Below are 26,599 nucleotides of genomic sequence, written 5' to 3' on the forward strand. Positions count from 1 at the left end.
TGCAGGAGACACTCTTCTGCTCTTACCAATAAAGCAGTTTCAATGAGTGAACACCCTCCACACTTAGCTTTCTTTCAAACTTAAGCATATTACTGGGTGAAACATCAGCAATGAGCGTTGATTCTGTTAAACTTAGTCTCTGATAACTTAAACTTTAGTCTGTTTGAGTTTCCTCAGAAACTCCCGTATTTGCTTTGATTTATCATCTGCTTTTCGCATTACTGCACATTCTATTGCATGTTTTTTATTTAGCTAAGACATATGGAGGAATTAAGGCAGTTTTTTCTCTCTTTACCATACAAGAAGGTACTTGAGTAGTTACACTTGAAAAATATTAACAATTTTAATTTGTATTAATCAGCGCTTCAAATTATTTAATTCAAAAGTACTACTGCAACAATTGTTGCTAGAATTGGAATCTATGACCACTGTAACAACAAACTACAAAGAATAATTTTGGAAAGCCCAAAGTCAAACAAATTACTGAGATGATAGAGAGAACACACAGTCCATTACAGGATTTCTTAAGGACTTAAGGAACAAAGAACAAAAGACACAGAATTCAATAATACTAAAATTTGATACATAAACCAGAAATCAAACTCAAGGAAACTAGCAAAGTTCTAATTCTTTAAATTTATTTTTAACTAACTAAATGCACTGAAGATGTTTTCTCTCACAAATCCAAAAATCTGGATGCCAAGGACAGCACTCTGTCATCCTAAAGTGCATTAGCATGATGACAGGATGCATCTCACAACCTTCACATGGTAGCACGTACTGTGCCATCACTAACAACCATATGGTTGTGGCTATTCAGTTCACAAAATGAAGATTTCCACATTAAAAAGTAGTATAAAATAGTAATGTGTTAACATCATCAAAGTGAAGAAAAAAAATGTGATTAAAATACATTTATGCAAAAATTGATTCTACAAACTTCAAAACCTTGAACAGCGTACTCTGTAAATCGGTCCCCATAAGAGGTTCACAATATTGCTGCATTTGACACCATATAAATGATCTTATTACAGTATATATCAATATTGTCAACCATTTAACTTTAGATTTCAGAATCATTTCCCAAAATAATAAAAATACCTTAATGCCTGTTCTCAAACATGCCTGCTAGTGTGTTAAGAAGGCAAAGGCTCATTTACAATATCATTAATGAATTAAATTGTACACTAGGTTTAAACTCTATCTACAAGTTCCCCAAAACCTTCGAATGATTTACTCGATAATAAGGGGTGTCCCATTGATCTCAACATCCATTGCTTTAGCATACTCATAACATGCAAAATGGTGTCATTCATCATGACTAGCTGTTACAAACTGAGCTAGTCTGATGAAAATATTATGCAAAAATGCAACTGAATCCAGCTGGGACAAAATGATGGCACAGTAGTTAGCTCATGGACACTGGGTTCATATCTCCAGCTACTCACTGTCTGTGTAGAATATGCATATCTCTCACCATGTCAGCTTGAGTTTTTCTTGGTGCAGACGTTTTACAGTACTCCTGAATTCCAAAAATGAGCAGGCTAGATTAATTGGGGAACCAAGTTTGATTGTGTGTTAGAGGGCCCTGTGTTGGGCTGTAATGCCATCCAGGACAGTGTTCTGCTTTGCTGCGGTTGCTCCTGGCATAGGCTGTGGAATATATAACCCTGAAATTGGATTAAGCTGATTTGAACAATGGAAGAATAGAATCCCTAAATGGGGAGGTTTAACTACTGTACTGCCAGAATGCATTGGATTAGAGCTGCGTACTGGTGACTTGCTTTCTGTTGGACACCGGCCATATTTGTCTGATATATGTGGTGTTGCAGTGTATACAAGAGGTACAGTTCAATCTCTTCCATAGTATGTCAGCACTAGCATTTTTGAAAATTGCAACTGATAGGTAGTAGAGGGATGTCAGTAGGGCAAATTTTTTTATATCTTGAAGGGTGCATAATAGGCTGAATAATAAACGCTAGCAGTAGTCTATTGAGATAATGATTCTTACAGAAAATGGACAAAGAATAAGGTACAAAGTCCATTATTTTTAGTTGGTCCTCGTGTTTATGGATACAGTTATAAATTGTACGTCATTCAGATTCAGCAACCTAAAAATAATTGAAACGGACAAAAATACAACACTAAGATGAAACTGATGGTTCATGCTACATTTACATGCCCAGCATATTTTTGGTGTTGGAGAAGAATAGTTAACTTTCATTGGTATAACAATTTAACATATTTGTTTTACTTAATTTTTGAATATATTAAGCCTACAGCATTTCAATAGAATTATCATGATGCATACATACCTTTTGGAATAGAGAGCCAGAACTAATTTCAAAAAAAGAACTCAATCGCAGTAAAATTGAGTTGAGTCACCGAATTCTGACTTAATGATTTTTGTAGACTCAAAGGCTGCATTTTATCTCTTCTAAACCTTGCATGAGAGCTCGTCGATTTAATAATGTTTTGAGGCCATGATAGCGATTTCTTGGGCTGGTGACAGATTTACGGCTATTTAATACGTCTCCTGGCAGAGGCTCGTCGCGGCGCTTCATATGTTTAATGAAAAATGTCATTTAATGTTTCTCCGTCACGTAGGGTATCGCAAACATTAGCGCTGCGTGCCGACGCTTCCAGGAGCCGCTCTTAACTTCCAAGTGGCTCTCAAGGATCCTAATTTGCTCTCCGGGGAAGAGCATTTCGCTCGGACTGCAGAAATGTGGGAATAAGGAGCAGTGATTGATGTTGATTACCGAAGTAAACGACTTCAGTCCGAAGACCGAGTGTATAAAGCACGCAGGGCCAAAACATCTCATTGGCTGCTGGAACGTTTCAAATTGGGGGATGCCGGCGGGGAGGCCATTTGTTTCTTAAGTATTTACGAACTGAACGTACGTTTCGAGGATGCTGAAAACCAGCCACTATAGGTCAGTATGCAGTTGCCATTATGTTTTTAAGTTAGCGCACATCCAGTGTAGTGCTGTTTTATTTTTCATCTTTTTTTAATATAACGGCATTTTTATCTGGAAATCAAGCAGTAAAGGATCCTTTTTTGTACATTGCACCCGTTTATGTTGGTATCATTACATCTTATCATTCTATCAATTTCGCTTTCAGAAGAATGTATCAAGAAGATCGCCGTATTCTGCATAACGGAACACTAATTGGGTCGTGTGAGAAGAATCTAATTTCCTTGTACATCAACCAGGTAAATGATTCTTACGATCAGTTTGGATGATTCCGGGTACACGCCTAGAATCAAAAGTACGGGTTGTCGTTTTAGGACTCACCTGTAATGTTATGCGTTGTATATTTAAAAAGTGTTTCAGCTGCGGGTTTTTTAAAGAAGGAGATTGTAAGTATGCAAGTGCATTCTGAATGGAGGTTTGAGAGCAGATTAACGTAGATGTACTGTGTCTGAAATATGTGCAGCCATCCGAAATAAAAAGTTTAACTTTTTTAAGACACGATTAAAGCAGGGCTTATGAGACGGCACGGAATAAAAAAAACTCAGTATTGCGCTCTCAAAATCGCTAATGACGATAAAGGAAGAAAACGTTTTCTAAATTTTGGACTTTGGCTTCTTGGTGTATTATTGTTTTATAAACCGGCATTTAATTTTTTAAATGTGCGTCTGCATTTTTGTAGTTTTTATCTGCACATCCACACATACGCATCGTTTCCAGGTTCATAAGTATGCTCATATGTGACAGGTAGGTTCATTTGTGGTCTCTAGTGACTAGTACGTTATCATCCATTGATTTCTTAAGCTGCATATCCGTTTCATGGTCGCGGGGAGCCGGTGCCTATACCTGCAACAGCACTGGGCACAGGGCGAGAGCTAACCCTGCGTAGGACGCAGACGCGTATACGGTTTAGAGTTGCCAATTAAACTTACACGTGAGGCGTTATCTGTTTTCCGTTTTCACGGCACATGCGACACCGTTTTATTTACTTGTTATATTGAGGTTATCATAGTTCGTGTAGGAGCACAAAAACCTGTGCATTTTCAGCACCAGACGCATTTTTGTATTTGTTAAACATTTTGTAAGCGATAGGCTGTTGTAAACGGTCTTGAATTTACCCTCCCAGGTAGACCTTTTTCCTTGACTTTCGATTTGAGTCATTGATTTAATAACCTGTTGAGCAGACATACAGTAGGTATACAGCTGTATACAGCTGTGATGTTTTGACGAGAAACCAACGCAAATGATGGTATTGATGGAAAGCATCAACGGTTTCCACATTTCTTTCAGACCTCTTCAAAGCTAGGATACCAGGTGAAGTTTCTCGTTATTAGAGTATCAGTAAATGTCTAAAGAATGCTACAGATGCAAAAAGTTGAGCATAAGCAGATGTATGGGAAGAATCACGCAAAGGTTAATTTAAAGCTGCAGGACAGTGGCTATTTATAGTTTATATGTAAAACATAACTTTCAATAATTGTGTGTGAGGTGAGTGAATGCAAAACACCTACAGGCAACCAAAGTTTAAACTGTTTGTTCATTTATTTTTATGAAGCTATTTATTCCTGCTACCGTTAGCTCGGTCGTCAACGCTGCCCTAATGATCGAGCCTCCTAGGTTACAGTTTCACGCCCGTACCCAGAGTCTGTGCGAGTGGGCCCATTGCTGACGGGTTGGTCCCAGAGTTGGATTATGCGAGTTTGAGATTGTTATGCTACTTTTATTTCTTAATTGTTTTCAATTCTACAGAAAAAAAGTTGGATTGCGCTCATGTATAATGTGACGTTTCCAGCAGCTCATCGAATAAGCCCAGTTTGAATAAGCTGGTGCAATGAATTTCTCCAATCTTTCCACACGGGGGCCTTTGAAGTGCAGAACGCGGTGCTGCAGAGGATTCGGGGAGGGGTGGGTGGTAGTCTCCCTTTTTTATTTTCATTGGTTCAATGACATTACTTAGGACGTGACTTTTTAAAATTTGTTTTTATTTTTCATTACATACTATATAAATTGATGCATTACAGGTCTTGGGTCCAAACGATGCCCCTGTCATTATGATGTTTCAAATTTACACGTTGTCCCAGTGTTTTTGTGTTTCTTGCCAAGTTTGTTTCCTTTCACTACCCAAAGACTTGAGCTAGGCTTTACTAGTGACTTGAAACATGCCATTTTGATTAAGAGTGGCCTACTGCAGACTGTTGCACCATCCAAGGACGTTTCCGCTTTGCGTTTGCTTTAAGATGTTCCGACACCGAATTCTATACGGAAATACGAAAGTAAATCGAATTAAATACATTATGCACACACATATGATGTACGTTCAGATATTTGTGTGCTGGAAACTGTCTGTCCATTTTCTATACGAATGGACTTTTTCTGTGGCGCAGTGGTAGTGCTGCTGCTTCGCAACTAGGAGACCTGGGTTCACTTCCCGGGGCCTCCCTGCGTGGAGTTTGCATGTTCTCCCCGTGTCTGCGTGGGTTTCCTCCCACAGTCCAAAGACATGCAGGTTAGGTGCATTGGCTATTCTAAATTGCCCCCCCCCCCCCCCCAAAAAAAAAATCCGAGTGGACCAGTAAGCATCCAGCTGTCGCTGGTGTGTATTAACGATGCAATGCCGGATTCCAATATTAATGAGAATTTAGAGCAAATAAGTAAAGTGTAAACCGCAACACAGCAGTTTTGGGCATTGAGTTTGTGTTGGGATGTCGAATCAAGTTTTTGCAGCAAACCTGGAAAGATCTAACATGTTCGCAAAGTTCAGTATATTCATGTATATAGGAGAGAGGGAGAAACTGGATTTTATTGTATTTGTAAAAGTAACATTTCTTTACACTTCGGCATTCATTTCGGCAGCGGTCCAAAGTTTGAGCATTTTAAGTTGTTAATGTCATTGCGTATGAGCTTTAACAGATAAAAAATCACTAACTCACCCATCCATCCATCCATTTTCTAAACCTGTTTATACAGGCAGGGTCTGGAGAAGTCTGGAGTCTATCCCGGGAACTATCCTAAGCGAGGCAGAAACAATCCCTGGACTGGACGCCAGTCTATCTTAGGATGAACACTCATACATACAAGTACACACTGTAATTCAGCTACAGTTTCTGGTAGGCTCAGTTAGTATTTACTGATCAATTCATATGAAACGGATGGACACTGTTCACATGAGCAGTAGCATAGGTCTGCAGTATTTGTTGAGGGTGTAGGTCAGAAGCCAACGAAGTATACTAGGCCAGTCTATTAGGGGCAGCACTTACGCACACATTTAAAGTCCATAATCGTACTAAAATGCATTCTTTGGGAGGTGAAAGAAACATGGCACTGGCAGAGAAAACCGAAGAAAACTCAGAATACTAAAAATCTACACTGAAGATGACCCGGGAAGGGAATGGAAATTTCGGGAAGCTGGAACGTCTGAGAAAATAGTGCTTATCCCTGTACGTCATGCTGGTTTTTGGCTCATCTGCTCGGAAATCCAGCACGTACAGATTTAGCATTTCCATGAGTTGTAGTGTATATTCGAGATGAAAGCATTTAATCAGTACATTCACGAATGTATAAAAGATTTTTTTTAACATTCATCTGCAGTGTTTACTAGAGTAGAATACACAGGTGCGATGTTTGTATTTGATGTATACTACTGTATATAACGCAGCATATGTACATGAAAAGGTAAAATGATTGCATGTGTTAATTTTATCTTCGTAAAAGTCGAAGTTTCATTAAGCTCTTCATAGTTTGTTTCGAAACGCAAGAAGAGTCGACGATGTATACAAGTAAAAAGGCAGTGTTTCCATTTTCTGCAGCATCTAACAGGTCGTGTCCTCCACCCTGGATCCGTGCACGTCGCTGTCCTTTCAGCACCGCACGGCGGAGACACTAACAACGGTCTGCTCTCGTCTTTTGAATAATTGTACAGTTTCACAAAGCTCGTCTGTTTAAGCACTGTAGTTTTCGACTTGAAACCTCCGTTTTATAACCCCAGATGCAGCATTTCTGTACCATTGACAAGAACGTCTAAAAGGATTTCATGTAAAATCCTACTCCGTCGATCTGACACCTGCACTGGGTTTCATTTTGCGTTGGCGAGTGTACAGTCTGGCTTCTGTATGTGGTCTCGCCACGTTCGCGTTTTCCAGTCCTTTTCAGCCGTTTATGGGCGAAGGGTTAGAAGTAAAAACGGATGGTTGAACCATAACGCAAGAGTATGCAGGGTTATTCAAAGATGATATAACGTTCAACTTTTTAAGATTAATATGTATTACTCGATATTCTCTAGCATAAAATAGCTCTGTGCCTTACATTGTGTCGGTTATATTTGTTATAGATTTATCTGAAGACTTCATTACATTTCTTCTCTGACCATTATTTTCTCAGACCCGTTTCGGTAGTTTTCAACCGGAGATGGTCATGACACTTATTTCTCTGCAAAATTGGTGGTCGCAGACAGAACACACGAGCGCATTACTTTGCTCCTTGGTCAAACAGCTGTCCACTCGGTATTCCGTTTTTCTTGTCCATCACGTAAGTTGATGGTGAGACAATACATTATTAAAAGTATGCGGTTTTGACTTCTTTTTTTTTATTCCACCTATCCAAGAGAATATTTTTTCTTTTGGTTCATCGTTCAATTTATTCGCTGAATAGACACAAATGCCTAGCGCGGCAGAATATGCATACGAGAAATAATATGCTGTATTTCATTAGCATGAAATAAAGGAAAAAACATACCAGGCACCCCTCAAAAGTACCGCTTCTTGCAAAAGAAAAGGAAACGCAGGTGACACGTTAATTTTATTATTTAAATCGCACACTTGACGAAGCGCTCCATGATTCATGAGACACTACGTAACGGACGATTATAGGTACCGCTCTATAATCCCTCGATTTGAGTAGAAGTGTGCAGGTGTTTATACAGTTCGCCGTATTCGATAATGCCGTGGTAGCTTCCAGTTTAGCTGATGCATTAACTCTGAATGAACTCAGAGCGCTGAACCACGCAGGAATGCCGCTACCCACTCACTGACAACCTAATTCTCTAATGGAGATTGAAATCTTGGTCTCGGTACTTCAGTATATTGCCGTCTTCATTCTTACACACATCTGCCATACCAGAGTCGTTTTCTGTCTACGGTGATTTTCGCAATGGCTAAAGATTGGTTCCGGTTAGCTGTACTATATTAATGTCTGCGAGATTAAAGTAGAACCTTGAAGTAAAAGGCGACCAATGAGAAGATAGCTTGATATAGGTGATACTGGTCTGAAGCGTCATTAAGTTGGATTATAAAAATATTACTCGGTTAATATACTGTAGTTTTCATATTAATCAAAACATTTAACACAAATGCAATAGAAACCATTTACAATATAATTAAAAAAAATCGAAACACACAGTTACATTTTTGACAGGTTCAACCTGATGTACAAAGCTGCCCAGCTTGAATAGCTCACCATCTGGATTTTGCGTAACCAACACTTAATTAAAATCTGTGATATGAGCTTTTGCTTTGCATTCCCTTGATTTATATTACAGAAATAAATTGATACAGTGTCTTTAAGAGTTTGTTTTACAAGGTGGTCTACAAAGCAAACACATGAAATCCAAAGGAAAACAAGACAAGAGAATTCAAATCCAGGTCTACTAACATCCTTTTGTGAAAGTTGAAAATGAATGTGAACTGAATGCATGAAAGAAGCAATCGATAGGACAGCCAACTCAACATCAGTATGGCAGGTACAGGAGAGTCAGTTTTATTCAAATTACAAAGTATAATATGTAAGATTACATTTTATAAAGAAGTTTAAACATTCTGATAGTTGGAACTTGACACACTTGCAAGGAATGTAAGTGATACTCTGTAAATCGTGATACCATGCTACTGTGCTAAGTTCTTGCATACTGATGAACCAGTGTCACATTTAGCTTGGCCAAGGAGAGCTGTTTTAAGCAACTGCCTGCTTTACTAGTAAACAGGATGATTTAGAAATGAACTAGAAGTCAAACAGCATCCGTCTCTCTTTCTCTCTCTGTTATACAACTAATACTCCCTTATTATATCATCAGATGGTTCACTACAATATGAATTGGAACTGGATGCCCATAGGAGTGGGTACAGTTCTCTCTTGTTGCCAACACACTGAAAAATTACATCTGTGTGCTTTTTTCTTTCTTTTTCTGTTTTTTTGGAAACCTAAATTCTGTTGAACAAAATTAAATGTTATATAGAAGAATTCAGACACTACATTGAAGGAATGTTTCTTTCATTTTTCATTTCTGTTAATAAGAATTTGACCTCCATCGAAACAGTAAAGCCGAGTCATTCTTATTATGCTTGTTTTCCATTCATTTTAAGAAATACACTATACTACTGGAGTTAAATTTGTCTCCTGTTTTAACAATGCACTGAATAAATGACAGAAGTAACTTGCTGATTTGGCTTTTCCTTCTCACACACACAAAGAAATGAACACTGCTCACTTCCAAAGCTTTTTACAAGCAAATAAATGACTGTCAGATGAGATATGAAACACACTTTTTCTGCATCAGGTGTGAATTGATAGACAGATCGATGTGGAATAATTTGAGCTGCTCTAGTCACCTGCTGACATCTAACATAATCAAATTCTCCTTTGGATGTGAACAACAGTAAATATGCTTGTTGTATGCACATATGCGGTGCAGCATTTGCATTACATTATTAAAAAATATGAAAAGGAGCTAGCTGCTCTCCGCCTGCGAGTCAGCAGTTCTGCAGTGTCAAGCATACTGTACATAAAAACGAGAGAGGCCAGCATGCATATATTTTAAGAAATTTTGTGGTTGTGTGCATTTTCTTGTCGGCTCAGCACCTCTGATTTTGACCTTCGGAATTAAACCTTTTAAGATACTATCAGGTTACGAGACGACGATACAATGCCATGAAACTGTATTGTTCAGGAGATATGGTGCAGCAGCTTATCTGACTGGAAGGGAAAAAGGGTCAGTAGTGGAGATGTCTTCGATAAGGATCACTGCAGCTACTTTGAAGCGTTGCTGACATTTTCATTATAGTTTAACTCGCACAATCTCCTCGCTGCATCACGCTCTGTCATATTACAGACAGTTTTGATTACACAGCCTGCGATCTGTTTTTCTTATGTTCTTCCACTGATATTTATTCTGCACACAGTTGTGTTTCGCATGGTTTAGCAATAAAGAAAAATGAAAACAATAAAATACTCATAAGAGAGTATAGAGGTCATTTTTGATTTTTGAGTATTTTTAATATTTGTGCCTAAACTATAATCTTACCTGGTGAGGTTACATGTATCTTGCTATAATGTAGTTTACCTTTATCAAAAAGCCAAGTGTGCCTAAGCTAAAGGGGCAGGTTAAAGGTCACATCCTTTATATAACTATTTTTCCTCTGGTTACATTTATTTGGATTTTCAAGCAAAATAATGTTTTGCCTTGTGTTGGGGAAAGGGGATGAAAGGTAGCTCAAGCACAAACAAATAACTTACCTACTCAAGGTAAGCATTCAAGCCAAGTACTGCACATAACAATGATAATGTATTCATTATCATGTACTACACATTTTTAAGCTTGTGAAGTTTTCTAAAGCAGATTTTCAACTATACATGTTTTAAGGTTTATTTACAAATTCTGCGTTGATGTACTAAACATTATTCATTTTGAACTTGCATGCCTTTTTGTGATTATCTTATTGCTTATTCACACTTTGATGAATGCCTTTTTGACTTTGCTTGAACACCATCATCAAGATACCCTCCCACAAAATTGAACCTTTCTCTAGTCCTTTTGTCTTATAATAGTCATCTCTCTAGACCCCAATTTTTTTTAGTGAGAAGTATGTAGCTGTGATGCTGGGAAAAAAATAACCTGGCATAAAAAAGCAAAATTGTAAATGCAGCCACTAAGAAATGAGCAGGCTCAGATGTAAAAGCAGAAAATATGTAAATAAAACTGTGGAGAATGTTGTGCATTTTCTGTTCAAAGTCTCTAGTAGTTTTTTGGTGGTGTTCAAACATGCACCCATTTCCCAGGTCTACATTGGATAGTTTGTGTCTTCAAGTTTCTGAGCTCCAGAAGTAAAGCAAAATGACATGTGGAAATGTGAAAGTACAGTAGAGGTCCATACAAAAGCAGTCCTAGCAGAAAGTCGAACCAGGGTCCAAGACAGTGATATCTCAAATAACATATAATATGTTTGCAGTATATGTTCAGTATTAAAAAAGTGATGGATAGGGCATCAGCAAAAGGAAAGGTGCATAAAAAATTGATTTCCTTGTTTCACTGAACCCCTGATCTATGCCTTATAATTAAAGGGCTGCTTACCTGCTGCTGCAAACAAAACAACAGGATTCACTGGCCTGGAAAATTCCTTCTGTGCCATGAAAGGGAAGGATTTGACTTTACGAACTACAAAGTGAGCACACTCGAGTTTGCATCAACTAAGTCTAAATTAAGTTAGGAGTAAATACATACGGCCTTAGTTTTGATTTCAGATTTTCTTTTAAATAATTATGCAGGATGGTACTTGAACAAGTCTTGTGTCTAAAGCCTGGCAGATATCAACTGATAATCTACTGAGGTGACTGAGTGAGACTTGCCTGGCATTGCTTTTGAGATCATTTAAAATGTAATGTGTAGTCTAGCAGGCTGCCTGAGGCAAACGCAAATCTAATCACAACACCTTGACACCTGGGATTTACATCAAAAACACACTTCTTTTACCCTGAATTAACCTCCGTCTTGTACTGTACCCTTGATCTCTGGATATAGTTAAAAGGTACAGAAGTCCCTGCTGTGATACTTTTAATACTGAATGAAACTCTGTTTAGTACGTCCCCAAGACAGACCGTTGTCAGATGCGGTCATAAGCTACATCACACTTGTGAATCCTAACAATTTAAGTTTCTGCTTCATGGATCATGTCTGTTCCTGCTTTTTCTGAGGAGGAAGCATCTTGAATTTTTTTTACTTGATCTAGTAGGTTACTATTATTCTGCCTCTGGTTGTTAATTCTGTGTCCATGTCGTTTTACTTTGAAGTTGTGCCCTTTGTTGGGTATGCTAGTTTAGTGATGTGGAATGCCCTATAATTGTGGTCTTCATAGCCATTATTCTTCCTGCATAGCCAGATCCCTTTTTCAGGATCCCAGACCCATTGCATTACTGTATATTGGCTATACTTAAATTAGTATGCTGTTGGTATTGAAAATACTTCATCCACATTGGTATCCATGATTCTGTACTTATCTGACCTGCAGTATATGACTTCAGGATGTTATCTTTGTTTTAATATGCTAAAGCTGGCATTAATAGAAAGATCACTGGAATGTTCACACAAACAACCACAAGCATATAGAATAAATTACCAAGTAGTGTGGTAGAAAGTAGGAGTTTAAGGAATCTTCAGGTCTAAACTTGACATTACTTTGGAGAATCTAGGAAAATAGGATTGGTAAGCTTATTGCCTGAATGACCTGTTTTTATCAAAGATGTTCTTATATTGTAATGTTCTGAAATAAATAGTTAAGCATACTTTATAAACAGCTGCTGGCTTGAAAGGTGCCCAACTAGATAATGATGCCTTGATACTGAAAATCAGCTCTTTTTTTGTTGTCTTTATTTGCTTACTCTAGGTGCTTTAGTTCAGGTTGCCCGCATCTTTTTTCTTTCTTGGTTTCATTTTGTACAGGGCCAAATGCCTGCCTGTATCATAGTTTGTTCTGTCCTATCTCAAACAACCCCTACAAAGACTTAGCTTCACTCAATCGAGCTCTAAAGTTGTTTGTTTTATGTCTGTCTTTTGGTTTTTGTTACCGTTTTCTCTTCTAGTGGGCCTTCCGCTGAACCACTGGGGAGAATGCAACAGATCTATATTTTGCTTAATTGTTTCACTCATGCACATTTACTTGTCGTGGGACTGCCCTCATTAATCCCTCTAACTACACCATTAGTGATTGTGGAAGATGAAGTGGACAGCAAGATCACACCCTGTACCTCATCATGCAGCTTGGAGATGTTTTTTATATTTAACATGAAGGTTTAAGCAATAGATTTTAACCAGTTTAAGGGCTTTAGGCTACATTATTATCCTGCTAGACTTCTCTTCCTCAGAACAGTGAACGGGCAAAATTCTTCTCAGTTAGCAAACAGACTCCTTGTTCTTTCTGTTATTATCGTTTTTGGTTGGAGAATAGTATAAAGTGTTTTTGTAGAAGACCATATGGAGTGTAAAGTGTAGTTAGGTCATAAATTGAAGCATACAGAAAATACACAGCCGTGTGCTAATGGAAAAAGAAACCGACAACTTTAATTTTTGTTTAATTTCTGCCTCTTTTTGACACTTTAGTGCTAATGCACACATGTCAGTATCCATGGTCTGATGACAGAAGATAATTTTTTCCCCCCCACATTGGCATATTTTTCATTGCTATCTAGTTATTAAGAGTCGGATACGAGTGGAGGGGAGTGCCCTTGGCTGTCTAGTTGATTGACAACTGCTAAAGACACCAGCATGTCTTGACATTGTGGTTAGCATTACCTTGTGAATTTAATGTTACATTTAGCCAAAACAGAATAATTGGTAGGCTTAATATCAACTTGTCTTCAATTTGTCAGCTGGAAAGCAGACTTGAGTAATTTAGAAAGGGTTAGGGAATAACCGCAAAGGCATAAAGTCACGAAGCTGGCTCTGGATTGTTCTAAAGATTTTGCCGAATGCAGGCATGAAACAGTAATTATTTTGGAAAGTTAAATGTAATAAAAATCACAACCTTATTTTCTTGTCACTATTTGAAAAGTAGCTGTCTTTTCCTCCAAATATTTATATATTTTAAACATACAGTTGGGTCCATAAATATTTGGACAGAGACAACTTTTTCTAATTTTGGTTCTGTACATTACCACAATGAATTTTAAATGAAACAACTCAGATGCAGTTGAAGTGCAGACTTTCAGCTTTAATTCAGTGGGGTGAACAAAACGATTGCATAAAAATGTGAGGCAACTAAAGCATTTTTTTTAACACAATCCCTTCATTTCAGGGGCTCAAAAGTAACTGGACAAATTAAATAACTGGAAATAAAATGTTCATTTCTAATACTTGGTTGAAAACCCTTTGCTGGCAATGACAGCCTGAAGTCTTGAAGTCATGGACATCACCAGATGCTGGGTTTCCTCCTTTTTAATGCTCTGCCAGGCCTTTACTGCAGCGGCTTTCAGTTGCTGTTTGTTTGTGGGCCTTTCTGTCTGAAGTTTAGTCTTCAACAAGTGAAATGCATGCTCAGTTGGGTTAAGATCAGGTGACTGACTTGGCCATTCAAGAATTTTCCATTTCTTTGCTTTAATAAACTCCTGGGTTGCTTTGGCTGTATGTTTTGGGTCATTGGCCATCTGTATCATGAAATGCCGCTCAATCAATTTGACTGAATTTAGCTGGATTTGAGCAGACAGTATGTCTCTGAACACCTCAGAATTCATTCGGCTGCTTCTGTCCTGTGTCACATCATCAGTAAACACTAGTGTCCCAGTGCCACTGGCAGTCATGCACACCCAAGCAATCACACTGCCTCTACCGTGTTTTACAGATGATGTGGTATGCTTTGGATAATGAGCTGTTCCACGGCTTCTCCATACTTTTTTCTTGCCATCATTCTGGTAGAGGTTGATCTTGGTTTCATCTGTCCAAAGAATGTTTTTCCAGAACTGTGCTGGCTTTTTTAGATGTTCTTTAGCAAAGTCCAATCTAGCCTTTCTATTCTTGAGGCTTATGAGTGGCTTGCACCTTGCAGTGCACCCTCTGTATTTACTTTCATGCAGTCTGCTCTTTATGGTAGACTTGGATATCGATACGCCTACCCCCTGGAGAGTGTTGTTCACTTGGTTGGCTGTTGTGAAGGGTTTCTCGTCACCATGGAAATGATTCTGCGATCATCCACCACTGTTGTCTTCCGTGGACGTCCAGGTCTTTTTGCGTTGCTGACTTCACCAGTGCTTGCATTTCTTTCTCAGGATGTACCAAACTGTAGATTTTGCCACTCGTAATATTGTAGCAATTTCTCGGATGGGTTTTCTTCTGTTTTCGCATCTTAAGGATGGCTTCTTTCACCTGCATAGAGAGCTTCAATTTTCACCATATTGTCAGTGGCACTACTGCAGAGTGAAGTTAGGAATAATGTGCTGCTTGGGATTGTACAAACCGCTGAACGCTTTACACCAAATTCAAACACAATACAGCTCAACGATACAAACATGGCCCACCTGGATAAGATCAATGAACGCAGGCGCCTACAACGCGCGTCTGAAACTGCGGAAGCAAAGCAGGCACGGGTTCAAAACGAACAAGCTCGACTGACGGATATACAAACATGAGCCCGCCTGGATAAACTCAATGAACACAGGCGCCTACAACGCGTGTTTGAAATGCCGCGGGCAAAGCAGGCACGGCTCCAAAACGTACAAGCTCGATTAATGAATTTCAGGATACCCAACGCCGGGGGTAGGCGAGCGAAGCGAGCAGGGGGCAGAGCCCCCTTGTGTTAATTAACACATTCTGTATGGTTATGTGCAAGGCACAGGGCAATGCCAAAGACTGGCACTGTAGCTGAGGTTGCTTTCTGCTTTGCATCCAATGTTACCGAGGATAAACTAAGGGCCTCATAATCCTAAAATGGACTAAGCTGGTCTAAGAAACTTAAGTTATTAATGGATGAAACTTACGCCATGAAAGTGAAATACTAAAATTAAAACATACAGCAAAAGGTTCCTCTGTGCTAAAAGCTACTTGTATTTAGAGCAGTATGTGGAATCTTATTAAATGGCTTACAGAAGTGCAGTAAGCTGTCTAATTAAATTAAGCCAAGAGTTACATTCTGAAATTTTGACCCTGAAGAAAAGCTAATTCAAAAGAAAACCTGCAAGGCTTATTTTGCAAACCCCTATGTTCAGTTTTGTGATGAAAGCATTTTTCTTGGGGGAAAAAACCTCCAGCCATTTTGACATTTTGAGGTACATAAAAATTTGATTTATGAATTAGATTACAATATATACTAAAGTACAATACATAATTAAGCGAATATCAGGGGATATTGGGAGGATAAGGTTTTATAACTTTTATGTGTGTGTTGTAGTCTATGTTCTGAGTCAATCAAAGATGAAGGTCTCTCTACTAATATTTAATAAGTGGTTCTTTTAAAATGACTTGCAGATCGTGGTGGCATGACAGTTATTTACTTGTAGAGCTGTAATTGAGCAGTGTCCAATGAGTCCAACGTATGCACCCGGGCACTATCTGTATGTCTTATTGTACATTTATTTGTTTTTTCTCAAATCCCACAGATTTGCAGGTTAGGTTAGATCAACTCACTCTCAACCACTGGCTCATCATTGTAAGTCACTGTCTTTGGGTAGCAACCCCTCTTTGATGTTATTTCTCATCCCACTCATTTCAACACGGGGTTTCCCTTTTCCTCTGAAAGAACAAAAACAGCTAAAACTGGATCCCTAGGCCAAAAAAGTTGAGATACCTGTGTTAGATGAACCCATAATAGTGATTGTGAATATGTGCATGAGCATATGTTGATGTGGGCTGGCAGTCTTGCTTCCAGTGCAACCAGCATACTCTTACTTCCCATGATTAAATGGTTCAACAAATAGATGGACAGATATAGTTACTTGACAGCATATGTGACCTGCTCAAGATCAGAGGGTACATTAGTATTTAGGATTGACGTACTGACCTTTTTGGGGAAATCAATTCACAATTTAAAGAATGTACAATTTAAAAAAATATTTTCTGATAAATAAAACTACACAATGATAATGTATTTCAGTTTTCCACTTTTAATTTTTCTTTGGCTTAAAATGAAGGACAAGTGAAAGTGTTGATGTTGCCCTAATAGTTAGATGTTTGTGACTGGTGGCTGTACCTGGTCATAGTGTTTAATCATGTTGTTGGAGAGCCTGACATCCCTTTCAGGGCATAGATTGGTGCTGACTGGGAAGAATTCAGGTCTGCCAGATCAGAGTGAAAAGATTTGGAAGAGTGGCTTCTTGCATGAGGTTCTCCTTTGCCGATAACATGTTTGGCAAATGATAAAAAAAAAAAAAAAATTACGTTGCACATAGTAGTAATTTAAATACATAAAATACAGTCCTCTGTGGAAAAACAATGATAAATCCTTTTTACAGCCCGAAAAGAAAAGTCTGACAAAAGAAGGAGACAAGTGCATTCACATTTTCTGGAGCTGCTGTATTGTGCTGCTTATCTCTTTGCTGTTTTTTTGTTACATGAAGCTCCACAGACAAAGCAGCATTGCTCAGTATGACAAGCCTAAAATGTCTTTTGCCACACAGAGAAACAATAGCAAGGAGCCAGTTGTCAAGGAGTGAAAAAATATTGAAATGTTTTGTCAGGAGTAAAAGTGGAAGACGTGTAGAAACGGACTGAAGAAAGTCTGAAATGTCACTAAATATAGTAAAATTCAATGAGCAGGATGTGTTAAATGTGGACACTAGATTGACTTCTGGGGCTGGTTTCTGCCTTGGGCAAGATGTGTTAAGGATAGGTCATGGGAAGCTGAATTGGTTAAATGGAAATTTTATATAGCTGTATATCTGTCTGTCTATGACGTGTTAGAAATGACTGTAGAAATCTTATTTATGACAATATCTGTCTGTTGTTGGGCTAGGCTCCAGACATTGTAGTAAACAATAACAAGGAAAATGTCCTGATTAGACACGAGTGTAAAATAATGTACATGGACACATTCCAGAACACAGGGGTTGAACACTTAATTATTTGAAGAACATCTTTCCTTTTTTTAATTTTTCTTCTTGAAGTTTTTTTTTTCTAACACAATAAATCCTATACAGATCCTTTATTCAGTAAAATGAATAGAGCATCTCTCTCTCGTGTATGTGTGTGTGTGTGTGTATATATATATATATATATATATATATATATATATATATATATACAGTGGAACCTCTAAATACGAGTTTAATTCGTTCCAGCACTGAGCTTGTATAGCGAATTTCTCGTATCTAGAACAAACTTCCCCATTGAAAATAATGGAAATCCAGCTAATCCGTTCCGCACCCCAAATATATTAACATAAAAATCAATTTTCCTAAAAAATAACACTGATAAATTATATATACTGTAGTCTACCTTTAATAAATAACACTGGTAAATAATATAACTGATTATTAAAAGAATCAAAACAGGTGTCCAAAGTGCAGTAGAGCATTCAATAAATCTTTAAATAAATAATCCTTAAAACAGTTGTGAAGTGGAGGTTTAAAATATACAAGAATAACAATCTTTTAACACGAGGTTAAAACGTCAAAAGGATGCAGTCTTTAAAAAACAGATGACAATCCCCGGTGCTTCTTCTCTGTTAGCGTCTCACCTGCGGGCTCTGCAACAGGCGAGACACTCTTAATGCAGCTGACCTTCTCTACACCGTCCTGCTTCAGCTGTTTGGCTCGCCTGTTCAGCTACACGCGAGCCTGCACACGCGAGCCTGCACTCGCTCGCTCTCCCGCACCGACTTCTTCCTCCGCCCGCCCGCCCGCCTGCCTGCCTGCCTGCCTGCCACCTCCATTCTCTCTCCTCTCTTTTCTTTCACTTCTTCTCCCCCTTAACCGGCTCGCGCTTCTCTATATATGCGGGGAGGACATGGCAGCTGCAGCCCATCAGCCACAGGAACAATCATGGATGTGGGCAGTTTCCCACCTGTGCACTTTAGTGAGAAATGCAGACACCGCAGATCGCGGCTCGCAACTGCTACCACGCCCCCTCGCTAAGCCGCGAGCTATACCCACAGCCTGGCTCGTGGCTCGTTACGCGAGCCAATGCTCGTATTTAGATCTGAATTTTTCGCTCATACTTTCCTCGTATTTTGAATTTCTCGTATACAGAGGTGATCGTATCTCGAGGTTCCACTGTATATATATATATATATATATATATATAATATTATATATGTGTAATATATTTATATTATATATATATATATATATATATATATATATATATATATATATATATATATATAAAGAAAATATTATTATTATTGTATAATGTAATAATAATATTATATTGTGGAAGGCAGCCCGAACACAGATAGGTAGACATGTTTAAAGCACCACCACATGTATATTATGCAACTATTATTTACAAGTGAAACACATACAACTCCCCCAAAGTTCAGGCCTTATACAATGATGCCTCTCAAGTCCACCTCCACTTCTCTCCTCCAAGACCTTGTCTTCTCCACTCCAGACTCCAGCCATCGAATGGAGGGAGGCGGCCCCTTTTATACACACCCAGATAGGCTCCAGGTGCCTCCCGATTAGTCTCCGCCGGCACTCCCCAGTGTGGCGGAAGTATCGGCTGCGAACCCGGAAGCACTCCGGGTGTCCCTGGTCATCTTCCCCCAAAGGCATTGGGGCGCCCCCTGGAGGTGAATGGGCCCCTATAGGGTTGAGCTTCTAAGCTCTGTTCCCGTGGTCCCCAAAGCCACCTGGGTGTCCCGACTGGGTACCACCCCCAGCCTCCTGTCACAATAAATATAAATTATATATATATATATATATATATATATATATATATATATATATATATATATATGTATATATATATGTAGTGCTTTGTCTGTGGTTATTACACCAAAAAATGACACTCATTTTAATGTCTTATTCCAAGGCTTTAGCTTTCTCCTGAGTCTTTGGCATAATCCAGTGCCTGAGGTTGGAATTAAAGGGATGGCAGGGACCAGCTGTTTAACCTTCACCTGGGCTGTCTGTCTCTCAGAATCTGAAAGAGTTTTTCCTTCCTCTGCCTCATCTGGAGACCTGCTTCAGGGCCACCCTTAACATCACTTCTAAAGGATGTCCTATGAGTGTCTTGATCTCCATTCCATCTGTACTAGTTTGTTTTTTGTTGGACTTTGTTTTGTAGGTCAGGGTTTGATGATGGTATGAAATACCGTATCGCTCTTGTTGCTATAGACGCCTCCCTGTAGCAAAGCTGTGGTGAGCTAGTTCCTTAATCACAGTGAGGTTTTGATGCCACCAAACCCCAATATTCTGTGACAGTTCCTGACTCTGCTAGAAGCCTTGATGTTTAAATATTCAGGTTTCTATGCTGCCCGCTCTTCGCCATAACAAATAAAATTACTGCATTTTCTTACTGGTACACTCTGTAAACTGTTGGTCTTCCATGATGCTGCTTTTAATAGAGCTCCTCCAGAAAATCTGCTTTCCATTCAGTTGTAGCATTTTCAGTGATTACAAGAGGTTGAAGTAGCCACTGCTAAAGTTATGGCTTAGACCAAGTTTAATAACCGCATCCCCTCAATTGGCCTAACCACATTGGCTTCTCGTTTGAATTTGTATCATACTCAACACTAAACAACTGACTTACAAAGCTTTTAATTTTACCACCCTAATTTACTTCTCACCATTGCTTGCCCTCTATCACTGCCTGACAGCTGAGATTCACAAGTGCTAGCTTTCTCAGTATTTCAAAGGACTGTGTTGCAGTTTTTGGCCACTTGTCATTTACCTTTGTGTCTGCTACTTCTTGAAGACCACTGCTTAGGTTTGGCAGTGTCTTTAAATCCACAGCTTTTAACACTTTAGTTTCTTGTCTGAACCTCTTTCCAGTGCTCTGCTAGCTTAGATTAATCTCTTTAAACTCTTCAAAGTTGATTTCCTGAAGTCTCTCATACATTGAATCATGATCTTTGTTACTCTGAATTATTGTCTTTTATTCATAGTGTGTTTTAGGAAAAATTGGTGGATTAATTCTCAGCAGCCTCTTTAGAATTGAACTGGATATGAGATCTCCTGTCTTTTGGTGTATTTGTCTCGGGCAGGCCCCTTCTGCCGCCAGCATAGCCATCATCAATGAAGAGAAGTGTCCTAGTACCTGTGGTAGCCATACATTCCCAAGACATAACATCCCCACTGCCATAGTTTAACAGATGTGGTGGCATGTTTTGGGTTTTGGACAGTTGCTTTTCATCTCCACACATTGTTCTTGGCAGCACTCTGATACAGGTTCATCTTTGTTTGTCTGTCCACAAGACCTATTTCCATAATTCTCCAGGTTCTTTTAAGTGTTTTTTTTTTCCTCAAACTGTAATCTGGGCAGCCTGTATTTCTGACTAACTAGTGGTTTGGATCTGGCAATGTGGCCATTGTATTTCTGTTCATGAAGTTCTCTGTGGATAGTTGTCCTTGACACATCCACATTTGCCTTCTGAAGACTGTTTTTGATCTGCCAGATCTTTTGGGGCTTTTTCTTTACTATAGTGAGGATTCTTTTGTCATCAGCAGTGGAGGATTTTCTTGATTTACCAGTCACTTTGTGATTACTAAGCTCATCAGTGCATTCTTTCTTCTTAGGATTACATAAATGAACTGTCTGGAATATCACTGAGGTCTTACCAATGTCTAATGGTTTTATTCTTGTTTTCCAGCCTCATAATGCCTTCTTTAGCTTTCATCCCCCCAGTTTCTCTTCTCATGTTAAATAACTACAGACTCCTAAGGGTAGAACCAAGTCTAGATATGTTATGCCTGCACTAATGTAATGAAACTCGACTGAGTAATCTCAAGCACCTGTGATGCCAGTTGTCCCAAATATTGTGGTGTTCTGAAATGGAGGGGACCATTGTATAAAAAGTGTTGTAATTTCTGCAACATGTAACAGAAATGTATGCAAATACTCTTAAATAAATAAAAGTCTGCAATGGTCACTTTAATCATGTGTGAATTGTTTGATTTGTAATTTTAGACTGTGTAGCAGATGAGTAAATCAAGGAAAGATTTGTCTTTGTCCCAAACATTATGGAGGGCAGTGTTTGTTCACCTGCACACTAGACTGCCTGGACGTTCTTAATCCTATTGTATCTCTTTGTATGTTGTGTTGTCCTTGTACATTGCACCAATACTACCAAGACAAACTCCTAATACTCACTAGTGAACCTAGAAAATAAAGTCAATTGTGATTCAATCTATTGTCACACACGTGCGATTGGGAGACAGTTAAAGGGCCTAAATGATTGTAATTCCACGCCAGACCAGGGGGCGGCAGGATGTGTTGACTGTCTCTCTCAATCACTTGCAGACCATCCATGGGAAATCCCACAGGCTTCCGGCGCCACTTGTTCCCAGAGAGCATAAGCTTGCTCCTGGGTCGACCTCTCTGGATCGAATTCCCAATTTTTTTTTTCTCTACCTGCTGGTCTTGGGATAGCCCATATTTATATGGGACCTCGATCCCAGTGAACTGCATGGTTCTCTCCTCCGAGAGAGCATAATAAGTCCCCTTGGTTTTCCCCGCAGGAATCAGCCCACTCCTGTGTGTCTCTTCCACACACTCCCTTTGGTTAAATACCATCCTGGGTTTATATATTGGGAGTGGAGCCTACACCGGGTCACTCTGGACCAGTGGATGAACCCCCCCACCCAGAAACTCGGCCCCGTTACTCTCCCACCTGGTTAGACTTCTGGTCCTGTCCTGCTTTCTTCTGGGTATTAATCATCCTGCCAGCTACGCCACAAGAATGAGTCAGACATCATGAAGGTTTGGGGCAGCCATCTATATATTGTTCCAAGTAAAATTGAGTTAAATTGAACAGAGATGTTCACAGATCCAAGTCCAAAACAGAACTGAATGATTGAGTTAAGATGGCGGCTATATATGCCGAGAAAAGGAAGAGACGTCCTCAACGGTGACCGGAACCAGAAGTGACGTCATCAGTGGCGCCAGAACCCTGCGGGATTTCCTGTGGATGGTCTGCAAGAGATTGAGAGAGACCGTCGGTGCACCCTGACGCCCTCTGGTCTGGCGTGGAATTACAATCATTTAGGCCCTTTAGCTGCCCCCCAATTGCACCTGTGTGACACTGTTAGTGTGCTTTTCTTGGTACAAGGTTATTAAAAATGTCATGGATTTCAAAATATTATTTGCTCTTTAAATCTGCAACAACTATCTCTTGAAATCTCACAATGTAATGTTACATCTTTAAAAAGCCTTGATGTGAGTGCCTTATAATTTGGGGAGGTTGAATCACAATATGCACAACAGATGCTGCCCTGTTATGGTGCATGGAGGGGGACAAGCAGGTGATTGGGGTGATGGGACCCTGTAGTTTTTTGCATGGAAATGAACATCAGTTTACAGTGATTTTCAGTTTGGGATTGCTTTATAATATTTTGAGGGGAATGTGGCACATTTATTGTAAAGGATGCAGTGTAATTACAACTGCTCAGCTAAGTGCTCATCAACAGTATCTTTGACACAAGCCTTCACAGGGAAAGGTGAGAATAAAAACATTGGGTGTTTTTATATATTTTAACGCTAACATCATTGCTAAGTGTTTCAAATTACCAATATACTTTACATTACAATGCTAGAATTATTTTTTGATGAGCTGCCATATGTTTGTAAATATGTTATCATTTTTAAAATGTATTTGTATGTGTGTGTGCGTATGTTTGTAAGCAGAATGTAAGCAGAGAGTACCATCCTGGCATCAGCTCAGATCTACATTACATTCCAAAGCAAAGACTAACACAAAAAAGTGTGTTTCTGATGGAGTCTTTTTCATAGGCTCACTTACCACCCATGTACCACCAATGCTCCTTTGTTTTTCAACTTCTGTTCACCCAACTCTACTCCCAACTCAAGGCACTTTCCTTCCTGGGAAGTGGGTGTCATTTAATACCAGTCTTGGAATCATGCACATGCTCTATAGTGGTGCTCCAGAGCTCCCTTTAGTAACCTTTGGTGTCCCTGCATCCTTGAGCCTTGAGTAGTGCTTAAAACGTCAGATCCCAAGAGCAGCTGCCATACTCCCTGCTCTGTCACTTTTGGGAAATGGAGGCTCACCTTCCCAGCCGTGTGCTCTCTTCTTCCAGCTATAGTGTCCTGGGGGTGCATTGGAAGCTTCATTTACTCACTCTCTTATTCTGGTGCCTCTGAAGCCTTCACTTCTAGGGCCATAGCATATATATATATATATATATATATATATATATATATATATATATATATATATATATATATATATATATATATATATATATATATTTTTTTTTTTTTTCTTGTAGAGCTGCCTCATGCCATTGCCAGCATTGGCCCTGTTAGTGTAGTATACAATGTCCCTATTAGTTTAAATGCAGAGTGAATTGAAGCATTCAGACTTTATATATAAAAAAACAAAAAGAAAAAAACAACTTTATAATCGAGGCAAAGGGTGGTATGGTGGCTAACCCTGCTGCCTCACTATTCAGAGTTCAAATCCTATGCCTATTCTTTTTCTGTGTGAAGTTTGAACTGTTAAACTGTGGGTTTCCTTTCTTGGGACAATGTAAAACCCAAGACAAAGGATTTCACTGCAAAGCTACCTGAGCTTGTTAGGTAACTGGCATTGTAAGAAAGATGCTTGTTTATCCAACTAGCAACCTATTGTTTTATATGCTACAGTTGACTTTACTGGTGTTACTAAACTTTGATACAGCTTAACTTTATTATGCATCTGTTTAAGAATCTTATTAATAAATTACACAATCTTGGTCAGTCAGTAGCACTGGACACTAGACAAGAACCAACCCTGGGTGGGAGTTTGTTCCTTATACTGTATATCCATACACCCAAATTCACTTAGTTTAATTCTCTGAATCAATAGGATATATTTCAGCTGTGGAAAAAATCGGTCATTAAAAAAACTCCTCTCTTCAGAGGGAGAACACATCAGCTCCACACAGAAGTCAACCCAGCAGTAAATCAAACCAGGGTCCAAACATTGTGAGCTGCCAGTCAACTTATATAGTCCTCCTCCCAGTCCTTTTATAATCCTTTCTAAATTGTTTTCTTGGAAATCAAATAATGAAGACAGACATTCTAATTTCTTAATGATATTTTCTAAGCCCTAATAATTCACACAGGCGCTCACTTGATTGTTTTCACGCAGGTTGTCAGTACCAGCACATCACCCACAGCCTATTAAGCTGCTGTCAGACTTTCCAAGCGTTTTAATTGCTCAATAATAATGGTCACATTTTTTTCCAATTTATCACATTCATTTTGCGTCCTGTCTTGTTCTAATTAAAGAATTATTATACCTTGTGCCCAAGAAAGCGATAAATTTTATTAACCTTAATAAACAGAATGTATATTGTATTTTTGTTGTTAATAAAAACTTGACAATTAGCACAGGGTGATTGTAAAACCAAGTGGCTGTATAGTTTTATGATGGCTGTTTTAATTATTGCTAGTTAAAAGTGAACAGAATGGCAGCTGTGCTTTTACTGCATCATCGTTGTCGTCCTATTAATAACCAGCCTTCTGTGATTTCTGAGTTTGGCAAAATAAATGGCAAATAAATAGACTAGTGTGGAGATGAAGAAGCTGTCTGGGGAATACTAGGATAGGGATGTTCTTTTTATGTCCTTATTTTAAAATACACAATTCAGGATTTACTAAACAACTGGTGTCCCCAGAGGCACATCTGTAGAAGCAAGATCAGAGATTTTGCACCTTGAAAGCTGTGTGATAGCCACACTTGCTTTAGTGTTTTAGACTGCATATGAAGGTTTAATTTTTTTCAACAAAGTGGTGGCACAGTGGTTCAGTGTTCGCTCTTCTGCCTTACAGCTCCAGGAGTGTATGTTTAAAATCCAACTTGGTCATTGTCTATGTGGTCTTTGCATGGTTTCCCTGTGTATGTGTGGATTTTTTTTTTTCTAGGTGCTCTGGTTTTCCTCTGCCATCTCAAAAACATGCATTGTGGTTTAATTGGTAACGATAAACGGCATCCATTGCTGTTAGGATGGACTTAAGCACCCTGAAATCTTACCAGAGCTAAACGGACCCATAGAATGGCAGAACAATTAGGAAAGCATGGGATTTGTTTGGTGGAAGATGTCCTTCTAACTCATTGGTTCTATCTGATTATTTCAGACTTTGGTGGCTGGGGTACAACAGCATTCATGCCCAGACGGCACTAGACTGCCTTCTCCGTCATCTTATTATGTGGGGCTTCTGCTTTTAAATAAATTTGCAAATACATAAAGGAAATGTGACAATAAATAAAAAAATAGAAGCATGAAATGTATCAATAATTAAAGGTGTTACAAAAGAAGTTTTGTTGATATTCTTTATGTATTTATTTAATCATATATTCATTTACTTATTTCAGTGACACCACACACAATGTTAAATAAACCATGAAATGAAAACTGTCTCTTTCACTCATTAAACTTGAGAGGACAACACCTTCCAAATACTGTTTTTTGATTGGTGAATTGTCTGTAGCCTGCATGTAAAGATTCAAGTGCCACATTTACAGCAGGCACTTCAGATGGAAACTCTTAATACTGCATTTGAAGTTTTCTGAATTAAAGCAGCCACTGTATGCTGTAATTCTGGGAAACTTTTTCTTGCTCATGTGGCCAATGCCCATAATCGACACCTGTCAAGCATCAGCATCAGAATTCCCATTTGTGTGATTTTTGTCACTATCTACACATGAAACTATGTTGTAAATTCCTGGAGCAAGTCAATATAAAAAAAAAAAAAAGGTTGACAGATCTTC

General features: G+C 38.8%; 1 protein-coding gene across 1 annotated transcript in view; it reads left to right on the top strand.

Annotated features, from left to right (window-relative positions):
* Window positions 1-2,822: 2,822 nt before the first annotated feature.
* schip1 (schwannomin interacting protein 1) overlaps window positions 2,823-26,599 on the top strand; it is a 982,269-nt gene continuing 958,492 nt past the window's right edge. Inside the window, exons 1-2 of the mRNA XM_028794440.2 lie at window positions 2,823-2,936; window positions 3,127-3,217. Coding sequence (XP_028650273.1) covers window positions 2,914-2,936; window positions 3,127-3,217 — 114 coding nt within the window. The 5' untranslated portion in view covers window positions 2,823-2,913. The remainder of the gene's footprint in view (window positions 2,937-3,126; window positions 3,218-26,599) is intronic.

This window comes from Erpetoichthys calabaricus, chromosome 2 (assembly GCF_900747795.2).
Source record: "Erpetoichthys calabaricus chromosome 2, fErpCal1.3, whole genome shotgun sequence".
Lineage (NCBI taxonomy): Eukaryota > Metazoa > Chordata > Cladistia > Polypteriformes > Polypteridae > Erpetoichthys > Erpetoichthys calabaricus.